Here is a 12,018-nt window from a genome sequence, read left to right on the forward strand (position 1 = left end):
TACAAATCAAATGTTAATTTAAATCCATGAGAATCAACATGCCTCAAATTTCGTAACATTCATCCTTTTCAATTGCCAAGCAATTTTCTTTTTCCAAACCAAGCAATTAAATGCAGCCGACTGTGTTTCTCTGAATAACTCAATTCATCTGAACGTTAAAATTACTATATCAAGTAAATAAAGTAATAAAACTGGGTGGATACATTCTGTGGATTCCTTTGAGCTTTTCTGTAAATTGTAGGTTACGGGATAGGGGTAAATTTTGAACCAGGAGAGAACTTAGTTTTTAGTTGGTATTACCATATTAGTGAGATTTTGATGTACAAGCAGGTCTTTTGACGGTAGTAAACAAATAGTTTCGATAGATAGAGAACTTGCAATACAACTGTACCTAACTTTGTTCCAATAAAAGAAAAGAAAAAAAAACAATGAAATGTTCCAACTAAAACAAAATACAAATACAAGTAGACCATCTCTAGACAGTACACAATTGGCAGATCAAACACTAACTCTCAACTCTAATAAAAATTCACACATCGGGCCATAATACTTTCATTTCTCACCAGCTATTTATTAGTCATTCCTGCCTAAAAGACCTTTTGTATATACCATTGAGAAAATATCCAAGTTGAGCATCTTCAAGTCCCGTATTTGGCCATTAGATTTCAAGGAAAATCTCAATCAGCTTGGGATTTTGCAACAAAATTCAACTGGCATTTCAAACTTATACCTTCTCCTATACCATGTCCTTCACATATCCACAGTTGTTACAAATTGAGTGTACAAGAGTTGTACAATGGACTGCCAAATAAATTATGAACTAGCCAATCAAACTATTTTAGCACCCAAGGCTCATCACTATTTTGCTCAGCGCATCAGTGACCTCAGCAGGTCGGGCATAAGACCCAGGAAGGTTAATTGCATGGTACTCCAAACCTTTCCATCCTGAAATCAATTGAAAGTGGGGCCTTTTATACATGCTAGCAATTATCTCAAGCACAATTGTGCCAGGCTGGGCCGAGACCAAATGCGTCAGGCCAGCCCCATGGGCCCCAATAACAATTGATGCATCACGAATCACCTTTAACTGCTCTTTCATGTGCATGTGTGCAAAAAGACCATTAACGACATTTAATTTGCACTTGATGTTGTTGTGCAATTTAGCCCAGGTGTTGACCGAGTCGAACACCTCTAATTCGTTGCTTAACCTAGATTCAACCTTGCCACTGTGCCTAGGATGTGCAAGGTAATCTTCACGTCTCACGAAAAGTATGTTTAGCTCACTAGGTCTAGGCTTAGGGATTGGTAGAAGGTCAAAAGCAGATAATAGCATATCACCAAATTCTGACAGGCGTGCCGTTTTTTGGTAATCAGGTTTCTGACGGAGCATTTCTGCAGAAGAGCCTTGGCAAGAGAAGGATTCAGTAAGACCTTTGAAAAGAGCAGTTTCATAACCTAATGGAGAGAGAATGGCATGACGAAAGCATACAGTGCCAGTGAAGTCTTTTGCATACCTTACACTTGTAAAGAGCGCCTTCCATGTCTCCTCCAGCTGTGCCTGGTTATTTCAAAAGGGTAAAATTGTCGGATCAGTTATATATATAATTGCTCTAGTTCAAAAACACAGTGCTACAGACAAATATATTATTGGAACATATATTGCTTAGGTAAATTTTTGAAGAGGTAATTAACATAAAACACAAATTAGTCATCAAATTTTCATTTGTCCCCCCATCAAATCATCAGAAGTTTACTTTGTTCCAATCAAGTCTTTTTGTCTTTATTCTGTGATATAAGCCATAAAATGTACTTCTCTCTGCTTTCCTCTCTCCTTCTCACTTCTCCATTACCTCTTACCTGTTTCTCCTCCTTTTTAACCTCTGATGAAGAAGCAAAAAGGATGATAAAAATTAAATTATAGAGAAGTGGAAAGCATAAAGAGCTGGGTGGTAATGGATATGCAGGAAGGATGGTGGAATTACAAAATTGGAGACGATCTCCATCCCATTTTTATTTGACAAAATATCTTGGTTGAGAAAAAATGACAAGTGAATGACTTGAATCAAACAAAAACAAGGTTGACTTACAATATGTAGTTTGCATTACAGTTTTTTTTTAAGGTCAGGTGGCCAGTTGCCTTTTAATTTTGTATTAGAAATAATAAAGGTTTTTACAATCTAGTCCCTGTACATTAGTGTAATTGCTATCGACTATCTACTGATACACCAAAACCAGTACATACCCAAATTACTGTAGTTTGCATTACAGTTAAACTTTTCTTTAAACACAGTCTAAATTACTTCCATAATTCAGAAAAAAAAATTATCTTGATCAAATTAAAATGCTACAAGGCTCTCTAGACTGCATCAGAAGTTCAGAATATAGTACAAGACTGGCCTACACTTTCTTCAAATTTCCCATATTTTTTCCAAAACGAATTTCAATTACTTCAAGTCGATTCTGTTGGCTCATAAATAATATAGAATGGTTACCTATAACTAATAAAATCAATTGGGACTATTGACACTACAATAAATCACCAAGTAGAGTCAGGAAAAAAGAAGTAGCAACTTACCTTACAGTGGCCATCAACAAAAACAAGATGTGGTCGCCCGGCCAAGCCAGTAACCCGAGAACTAACATATGCACTATACCAGTCAGTAACTGTGTGAAACATGTTTGCGTACTCAAATCGTGTCACCAGCAATGTAGGTTCATCTATCACCTTGATGAAAGATATTATGCAATTGATAAGTTAAATTTATGGGCCTTCCAAAATAGTGCTATTACTATCCTTTTAATATTTGCAACTTAGGCTTGATTTTAATCACAGAGTCAGGTTAAACTGAATAGCTCTTTTGTTCCAGTTCATTCAACTAAGCAATTTTGTCCAAAGAACAGAAATTATACTTCAGATACAACAGTTCAAATCTAGGAAAAAAAAAAACCACAGATATTTCAAAATATGGAAAATCGACCCCTCACCTGATCACAATGAAGCTCTCCACTTGGCACAACCCGTATTGATTCCACAAGAGATCGCATCGTGTGCATATGCACTGCACCGTGCCTCAAATACTGACCAAGAAAAGCCTGATCAACAAGTCTTTTATCCTCTCTTCTCTCCCACCCCTCTCCTTCAATTTGAAATGCACCAACCTCATATTTTGGTAGTTCGTCTTCTTCATTCCTCCCCATCACCTTCTCCAAATCCTCTCCACCTCTCGACATCAAAATCCTCCCGGCATCCATCCTGATCGTTCCACCCTCACAGATCGAACTCTTCAAGGTCTGACTGTAGTGACATCGGAAGAATCCAGTCCGTCCGCGGAGAGGCGAAATCGAAATGGAGAACCCATTGCCAAAATAGGCCTCACAAGAGCCAGCGGGAGGGAAAGTGGTGATATTCCACGGGAGGTACGAAGGGAGGTAAGGCCATGGCTTAAGAGCGGTGGAAGGAAGGGAAGGAGGAGTTAGGGTTATCGTTCGGTTTTCTTCGTCGAGGGGACTCCCAGGTCGGGGGTGGAGCCTAAAGTAGATAAATATACATACAGTGTTGAGGGCGAAGAGAAAAAGAAGCGTCCGTAAAAATAGATCTCTCTTTCTCCGATTCATGGGGCCCACCAGTCAGGGATGGAGAGATCGCCTCACCGGAGGTACCTAGTATCGTCGTCCTCGTTCGCCTCTGGTTGGAGGCTTTCTTTTCTTCCCAAGTTCTCAGTCAGCGGTAATCTCTCACTGACAGTGGGACATTTACGACTTCTGTTTCTTGTGGAGTGGAGAATACCGAGTCAGCGCTAAAACTGCGACCTTGTGGAAGCTGATTGTGTTGGGCTTGGAATAAGTTTTCGTGTGGGCCTGTTGGATGGCCCAGGTTTAAAAATGCAAAGAAAGAAAGAGGTTAGATAAAGGATGGTCATTTGGGGCTAGAAGAAGGAAGGTAATTCTAAAAAGGGATGTCAGAGGTAAGGATGGCCCAAGTTTATAAATGCAAACGTACTATTTGAGCTTAAATCCGATTCGTTCGTTTCATGCTGGCACGAATCTTAAAGACACTCAAATCTCGATTCATCAAATTTTAGGTGCATTTTCTGAGGTAAAAGTCTGCTAGATTATCCATAATTTATTGGCGACTGTCCCTGTTTGCTAAATCTCTCATAAAAGCTGAGTTTCAACCTCTAATTTCCAAACTATCATCCAGATTATTGAATAGTACAAAAGCCAGGTTACTCTCTTAATGAAATATTATCATGTCTACTTATATATTTCAAGGTTCCTGATTGAACTATCAAGGAGATGGACAATATTCGTCGCAGTTTATTTTGGCAAGGACCAAAATTCGAACAATGAAAACTTCAACTAGCTAGCTGTAGGGTACAATGCAAACCAAAAGTACAGGGGAGACTGTGTCGGAGGCAGCTCAGAAGCCCACCTCACAGAACCAGTGGTAACCAAAGCCGGTGCCGACCTGGTACCCAGAGGCGGACCCAATACAGCCCAGAGGGGGGCAACTGCCCCCCCTGGATTTTGAAATATAGTGCAAAATACTAGCTCAATTAGTCTTTGCCCCCCCCCCCCCAGAAAATGATTTGCCCCTCCTTGTGGTCCAGCAAGCCCAAACGTACTTCAGTCTTCTTCAAAATGCTTAAAGAAATAATCAATGGGCCCAGCCCAAAAAAAATTAGTCTCTCTGCCTCACTCTTCAGCCTCTCTCGGACTCCAATGAAGAATTAACCCAAAACCAAATTCGCCCGTCTCTCTTGCTCTCTGATTTCGAAGAGAAGTCCGGATCCGATATCTCTCTGACTCTAATGTCTCTCTCGCTCCTCTCTTAGTTTTAATAACGCGCGCCGACAATCTCTTTCAAAATTGCTTCTTTCTCATAGTCTAAACCTAGCCCCAACATTTCAAGGGTCCAGTTTTCAAAGCTTTTAAAACTGGTACGTTTACTGATACACAAATCCATATTTATATTGCAAATGTATTGTGACAGAGGGTAGCTTTGTGCCTTTGTTAATGGATACTAGTTAAGAAATAAGAGCCAAAACGTCAAGAAAAGACAAATGATAATAATGCTATGCAAGCCGTATTATATACTACAAAAAAAAGGAGGTTAATTTTTATGTGTACCCCTGAAATCTTGATAAATTTGAAATTATCTTGTATAACCCTGCAAAATGGGGAGTATCACAGTTCCTATATTATATAGTACCCGATATGCTAATGGGTTTGAACTCGATAAACTATTTGAACCCGATTTTTGCCCCTCCCTGGCAGAAATGCTGCGTCCGCCCCTGCTGGTACCAGTCCCTGAACTCTTTTATGAAGCATTCTAAATCTCTTAGAAACACCAATTCAAAACCTATGTGTATCATTTGCACAATATTTGGTATCAGTACACCAATTCTAAATTATACACTATAGGTTTCAAAACCCGGGCAACGAGTTTTTGAGCCTTTATACCATACCAAACCGAATTTTGAACTTACTACTCCACTTAATTGCCATCCAAATCAGAGCTGACGAACTTGAGAAGAGTTACTGCAAGATAATTATTATTAATTTTATTTTCTCTTTTTCTAATGGAATAGATCAAGTATAAAGACTTATATATCCATATTTTTATATCAAAACATAGCAATTTGCAGATGACTAAAATAACAGAACGCTGACTTAAAAAAAAAAGGAGGAGGAGGAGGCTGACCAGCTCTAAAATAAGATTTTTTTTATTTTTTATTTTTTTGGAAATGTCATTTTCATGCTTATTGTTCAAGATATTAATACAGCATGGCTTTTTCTAGGAATACTGACCATAAACAAACTATGATATCATAAACCAATAAAATTAATTACAGTTTGAAATGTACATGAAAGAAACAAATTCAAGAAAAAGGAAAATTATATATACACCACAAATGAAGATGATCTGTTTGTAGCTAGTTTCCGAGAGTTCTCAATCTTGTCTACAAAAAGTTAAAAAGGGAAGTATTTGTGCAGAATTCATCCGCAACATTCCCTACAACACGATCTTGTTTGTCCCGAAAACATATTGACCTGCCAACAAGAAGGAAAGAAAAACACAATTAGATATCATCAATTTTCAACAATTAGGAAGGAAGATAGCAAAAAAAAGAAACCGGTAAAGGTTATGATTTGGAATTTTCAAGTTTCTCACCTAAAGTCGGCATCAGTACAGTTATTAATGCAACACCCGCTACCTTCAAAGGCAGCCCGACTTTGATCATATCCTTGATTTCAATATGTCCTGTAGCAAACCCAACCGCATTAGATGGCGTACCAGTTGGCAACAGAAATGCAAATTCAGCTCCAATTGCACCAGGCACCATGAGCAGTAGTGGATGGACACTCATAGACCGAGCCAGCCCGATCAGCAACGGTAAAACCAAAGTTGAGGTAGAATTATTGGATGTGAACTCTGTAAGTGTTGCACTAATAAGACAAGCTAATGGGGCGATTGCTATGTATGGTGCAGTTTTTACGAAGCTGAGGCTGTCTGACAGCTCATTCGCAAGACCGCTGGTGTGGACCCCATCTGCTATGGCGAATCCGGCACCAAGTAGCAGGATGATATTCCATGGGAGCTTCTTGCATTTATTCCAATCCATTAGTTTTTCCCCTTTGTTCCTCTTGTTTGGTATTATGAAGAGCACGGTTGCCATCATCACCTACAAAATATAAAATCCTACTGGATATGAATATATGCTATGAATTAGTGCTTTTGTACTTGGTACTGCATGAATACTATCTTTCCATGTCCAAAGAAAACAAACAGAGAGAACATATTATCAAAATAAGTTGAAAATTTCATTTCAGTTAACATGTCAATTAGACTCAACCAGTATAAATTATAATCTAAATTGAAAGTGTTAATGCTTCAATTAACATATTTAACTTTTACAACATTTATATGATATTGTAAATTAAAGGGCTCATATTAAAGTTGAACTTTTACAGGCTATAAGTAGATTCAAATAAATGAAGTATAATTGTTTAATTTTTATGAAAGGACATTAAAAAGGTATATAAAACTTACGCTGACAGTGCCATCACGAACATTATTATGAAAGAGAGCACCCCAACCGGGTATTTCATTCGTTATGCTTCTTGTCATCCATAGCACAATCAACCCCTGCTCGTATTTATTGCCCCCAAGCACAACAAGTAAAATTTATTAGTTCGACACCTTACCTAAAATTCAATATTATTTAGTTGCAAAATCGAAATAATAAAAAAAAAAAAACTGTCAATTACTTACCCCAAAAATAACCAAAATCATCTTCTCAGCAAAATCCATGGGACCTGACACAATCCATCCACAGAATCGTATAATTTTGCATTCTTAAAACATTGATCTCAAATATAAATTATATATCATTTGCGTGTGTGTATGGAGTAAAGCTACTTGAGAGTGTTCGGCAGTGAGGCTTTAGCCTCCTTAGACAGGCTTTAGCCTCCTTAGCTGCTTAAGCTGGCCGAACAGCTGTGCCTTAGAGAGGCTTAGAGCACCTTTCTTAAGCTTCCTTAGAGCAAATTCTTAAGCTGACAAAAACCCAGGCTTAAGGCACAGTGCCTCCTTAAGCTCCTCCTTAGCACCTTTATTGCTCTTAAGCTTCATTGCTTTAAGCCAAAATCAGCCGAACAACTCCTCCTTAGTACAGCTTAACTCTTAAGCTGCAAGGCTCTAAGCCTCACTGCCGAACACTCACCTTGAGCTTTGGCTTACGAAAAGATTGGGGATCTCTACAGGTTTCGGAGTGGTCTCAATGATGAATTTAAACCTTCAATTCTGACATACTTGACATTTGACAAGGCAATTGTTAAGATTTCAAAATTCAAGTTTTTGAGCCATATTGTATTTATGATCAAGTGGCTGAAAACAGTAAAGCAGAACAAAATAATTCATAGTTCAACCTCTTATCTCATACAAAGTAAACTCAAATTAAAAGTTCAAACGAAAATGCTTGATTGATAAGGTAGATATAAATATTAATATTTGAATCCAATTCAATAATCTTTGAGATTAAAGTTATTGAACATTCTTGGCTTAACCTCACACTAACGTTATAACTTTATATGTGTGTGCATATATATATTTGTTAGAAACAGTAAATAATCTGTAAGTTCAGAGAGGAATTATACCAAGCAACTCAAGTTCTCTTTTGAGATGGCTTCGGTCCAAATACACCGAAAGTGATCTTCCCATACTCCGTGAGCAGTACAGCAAACACAACACAATCCAAAGAACAAAGAACAAAATAATGGCCAAGGGAAACCCAAACATGAACCAAGAACTGAAGCTAATTGGCTCCTCTTGGGGGAAGTAGCTTTGCCACATTCCGACAAGTATTAGGTTAACCCCAGTACCAGTAATCGTGCTCATACCGCCAATGGCTGCAGAGTAGATAACACCTAGAATCACTGCCTTGCAAAAGCACTGCACATCTGTGTTGCTTCCTAACTCCTGGGATCGATCAGGCAGCCGCTGGAGGATGCCATTGGCAACTTCGATCATCATGACTGCAGCGGCTGTGTTTTGCATCCACATGCTGACAAAGGCCGTTGTACCGCAAATGCCGAGGAGGAGGAGAGGCGGATTTAGTGGGTCTCCACAGAAAAGGGAGGTTATCTGTGTATTTTGTCATAATTCAATCATATAACATGATACTCGTGCATTGTGATACTGATATTTGTTTAATTGTAAAATCTCTCCTGAAGTCTTTGACTCTGTATCAATTTGGATGCTCATATAATTTATTTCCCTTGGGAACATCATCAAAATACAAAATTAATTAGAATATCAGGATGACTGGTACGTTGTCATGATCTTTCAACTACATTTACAAGTTCACTATAAAAGAAAAAAAAAATTGGGATCAACATTTTATACTCACATTCAAAGCGAGACGTATGTGGATATTGTAGTGCTCAATTGCCAATGCAAGTATAAAGCTACCTAGAACCAGGGAAATAACATCATCCATATATGCCTTCACCACATCATCAGCCGACGATACACCAAATAACGGGAACAGGAAAAGTGGCGACATAGACGTCACAGCCATTGGCACCGCCTCTGTCAGCCACCAGAGGAAAACCCAGGCAAGCACAGCCAGCATGCTCCAGCTCGAACTTGGCTCATTCACAAAGAGCAAAATCGCAGTACATGCTACAGGTCCGGAGGCGATTTGTATGTATTTGTTGGCTATAATTGAGTTTAGAACAGAGCTTGTATTGGTTGTAGAAGTTGATTCTGTATGTATTGGTAGGAGTGGCACTTTTGGATCAGCTGCATAGGTATCCACCATTGTGAGTAGTCTTGTGGTTTGTTTTGAACTTCCAGGTTTCTTATTTGTCCGGCAAATGAGAAAGTTTGGGCTTTTATAGGTTGGTAAGTGTCTAAGTGACGTACAGGAAAACAATTGCCAAAATAAAATTTTCTAAAATGACTTGGATGGAGACATTAATAAATAATAACATTTGGTTTTGCTCATTTAATTTCAGGGACTTGCCAGAGGATCTGATAACCCGATTTTGTAAGAACCTGACCAATAACGTTTCTTGATGAAGAGCAGCCAATTGCCAATTTAGTAGTTTGGACTTTGGACTAGTGAGATCTAAAGAGGCTTTTGGATTCTGGTTTTGGATCTGTATGTGAACCTGATCCGGTTTGAATGAAGGACCCACACGCGCTGAAGAAGAAGCGCCCCTTGTATGTTGCATCAAAGGAAGGAGACGGGCTATTGTATTGGGGGAATTTTACAAACTGCCCTGGCTGGCTGGCTGTACAAAAGATCAAATAAAATATCCTCTTATTAATTTTCTTGACAAAATACCTTGTGGGTCCTAAACTTCCCTTCCCTTCCTCTCTCTCCCTCTCTCTCAACGTTACTCTCTGCTATTTTTTTACTCTCCTCAAGTAACTGTTGGGTATTTAATTTGAAAAGTGTCAAATTAAGAAGGTATAATTTCCTCCCACATTTATAAAATTCTATTACTATTAAATTTCTTATATTTGCCTCAACTATATATTCTTAATCCTCTTTACATATGACATATTAATTGAAGATGATAGGATATATTTATGATAATAATTCACAGATCTAATTTTTAATAACATAAAATGAGTGTCTCAAGACATATAATCTATTCGTAATATTTGTAATATCTCAAAGGATCAACAAATTTACAGAATCTTATATATTTAGTATAAAAATTATTTAATGCAAAACGACATGTATTTCTCTCCAATACTCATATATTGCATATAACATATCTAGTATAAAATCTTTTAAATGAAAACTGTTATTAGATAAACACATACATGATATAGTATTAGTTTATTTTGCAATATATTTTTACATTTTAATTTTTTTAACAATCACTGTAATACATGATCTTTTAAATTAATATATAGATCTTTTTAATATAGACATTCTGCAAAAGACATTCTACATATAGTTTATGCAGTAGAAAAGTTTCATAATGTGGCTTCCACAATTATAAAAAAATTATCATATCACATGAGTGAGTCTATGGTACTATGCATATCACGGGTTGTTACTGTGCTACGGCTCTATATTCGAGTTTTCAAATTCTAACGGTCGATCCGAACCGTTCATCTTGTTCTCCATATTAATATGTGTTTGGAGACCAAATTTTACATTTTTTGAAATTTTTTTACTATTTTTTTAGATTTATTGAAAATCACTGTTTTTGGATGGTCCATAATTTTCAGATCAAGTGATTTTCTAAATATCTAAAAAAATAGTAAAAATTTTCAAAAAATGTAAAATTTGGTCTCCAAACACATATTAATATGGAGAACAAGATGAACGGTTCGGATCGACCGTTAGAATTTGAAAACTCGAATATAGAGCCGTAGCACAGTAACAACCCGTGATATGCATAGTACCATAGACTCACTCATATCACATACTAAGAATATTTAAGTGAGATATTCATGCTTAAAATAAATGTACTAATCATGTACATTTTCTTAAAAAAATAAGAAACAAATTAAAATTAACATTCTAATAATCAATTGGCATTTTTTCTCATAGTACATTTTATAAATTTTTCATCAAAAAATGTTGACACAACATTAAAAGTCTACCAAAATATGTTAAGATTTATAGTTCATTCAACTTTGTCTTTCACATGCATAAATTCCAAAAACATTAATAATACCAACAATACGAAATAACACAATAAAATAAAATATCGTTACAAACGATAAATCATCAATGAATCACTGCCTTAATCTTATGTGGTTGTATCAAAGTTTCAAACTTCCTACAATGAAAAAATAAATATTTTAAAAGTTATAATATAAAGTGAGCAACTTCATCTTTAAAAAAATCAAATAGTAATTAATAAATTCTAAACAACTAAAAAATCTCACATTAGATTAATGTTTAGCATACTTTAGTTGTCAACAGTAGATGAAATCTCAAGTTGTGGCACCTACATAATCATATAATTTTATTAGTAAAACATAGTACTATTTGAAACAAATGTAATGAGAAAATGCTTATCACCTCTAGTTTTGTGAAGTCGCTGACAATTATTTTTGTAATGACCAAGCTCATTACAATGTCCGCATTTACTCTTTGTTGTACCAGTTGTTTCTCTCACATCCATGGAATTATGTATGCGAGTTGACTTAGAACGACCCTTTTTTTCCCTAAGTGCAGAAGGGAGCACAGTTGGCCCTTCGATACTTGGCCAAAATCTCTTGTCTGGTACAGGATGAAACTTGATTAAGTATGCATTGCGATACATCTCAATGAAATACCAATCATCACAAAGTGTATGAAAGTCTATTTTATGCCATTGATCACCACAACAAGCCAACATATGACTGCAAGGAAGACTGATAAGTCGAAATGCCTGACATACACAATTTGATGAGCTCTCGTTTATTGTTATCGGGTATTTTGAGGTTCCAGTATTAACCTCATATGCACAAGGACCAAACCGACATACCTGGTACCCGCG

The 12,018-nt window shown here is 36.8% G+C and overlaps 2 protein-coding genes across 2 annotated transcripts; both read right to left on the reverse strand.

Moving 5' to 3' along the window:
• Nucleotides 1-420: 420 nt before the first annotated feature.
• XYLT (beta-1,2-xylosyltransferase) lies at nt 421-3,844 on the reverse strand. The gene is made up of 3 exons (XM_078307090.1): nt 2,986-3,844; nt 2,576-2,725; nt 421-1,558 (listed from the first exon to the last, which is right to left on the reverse strand). The coding sequence occupies exons 1-3, from the start codon at nt 3,613-3,615 to the stop codon at nt 839-841; spliced, it is 1,500 nt and encodes a 499-aa protein (XP_078163216.1). The 5' UTR covers nt 3,616-3,844; the 3' UTR covers nt 421-838.
• A 2,302-nt stretch (nt 3,845-6,146) lies between these two features.
• Nucleotides 6,147-9,369, reverse strand: LOC144558686 (tonoplast dicarboxylate transporter-like). Its single transcript, XM_078307531.1, has 5 exons — nt 8,913-9,369; nt 8,161-8,647; nt 7,277-7,320; nt 7,055-7,150; nt 6,147-6,686 (listed from the first exon to the last, which is right to left on the reverse strand). Exons 1-5 carry the CDS (start codon nt 9,324-9,326, stop codon nt 6,147-6,149), a joined length of 1,581 nt encoding a protein of 526 aa, XP_078163657.1. The 5' UTR covers nt 9,327-9,369.
• Between the last annotated feature and the right edge of the window lie 2,649 nt (nt 9,370-12,018).

This window comes from Carex rostrata, chromosome 8, assembly GCF_964058835.1.
Source record: "Carex rostrata chromosome 8, lpCarRost1.2, whole genome shotgun sequence".
In the NCBI taxonomy this organism is placed as follows: Eukaryota; Viridiplantae; Streptophyta; class Magnoliopsida; order Poales; family Cyperaceae; genus Carex; species Carex rostrata.

Bases quoted from the DNA above. Each gene is read 5' to 3' on its own strand.
- XYLT (XM_078307090.1), bottom strand. From the start codon at position 3,615: ATGAATCGGAGAAAGAGAGATCTATTTTTACGGACGCTTCTTTTTCTC. The intron at 2,726-2,985 runs GTGAGGGGTCGA...TCTTTCATCAAG, and splicing joins GAGAGCTTCATTGTGATCAG to GTGATAGATGAACCTACATT. The intron at 1,559-2,575 runs GTAAGTTGCTAC...TGAAATAACCAG, and splicing joins TTGTTGATGGCCACTGTAAG to GCACAGCTGGAGGAGACATG.
- LOC144558686 (XM_078307531.1), bottom strand. From the start codon at position 9,326: ATGGTGGATACCTATGCAGCTGATCCAAAAGTGCCACTCCTACCAATA. The intron at 8,648-8,912 runs GTGAGTATAAAA...CAAAATACACAG, and splicing joins ACATACGTCTCGCTTTGAAT to ATAACCTCCCTTTTCTGTGG. The intron at 7,321-8,160 runs GTATAATTCCTC...GGATTGTGTCAG, and splicing joins AAGAGAACTTGAGTTGCTTG to GTCCCATGGATTTTGCTGAG.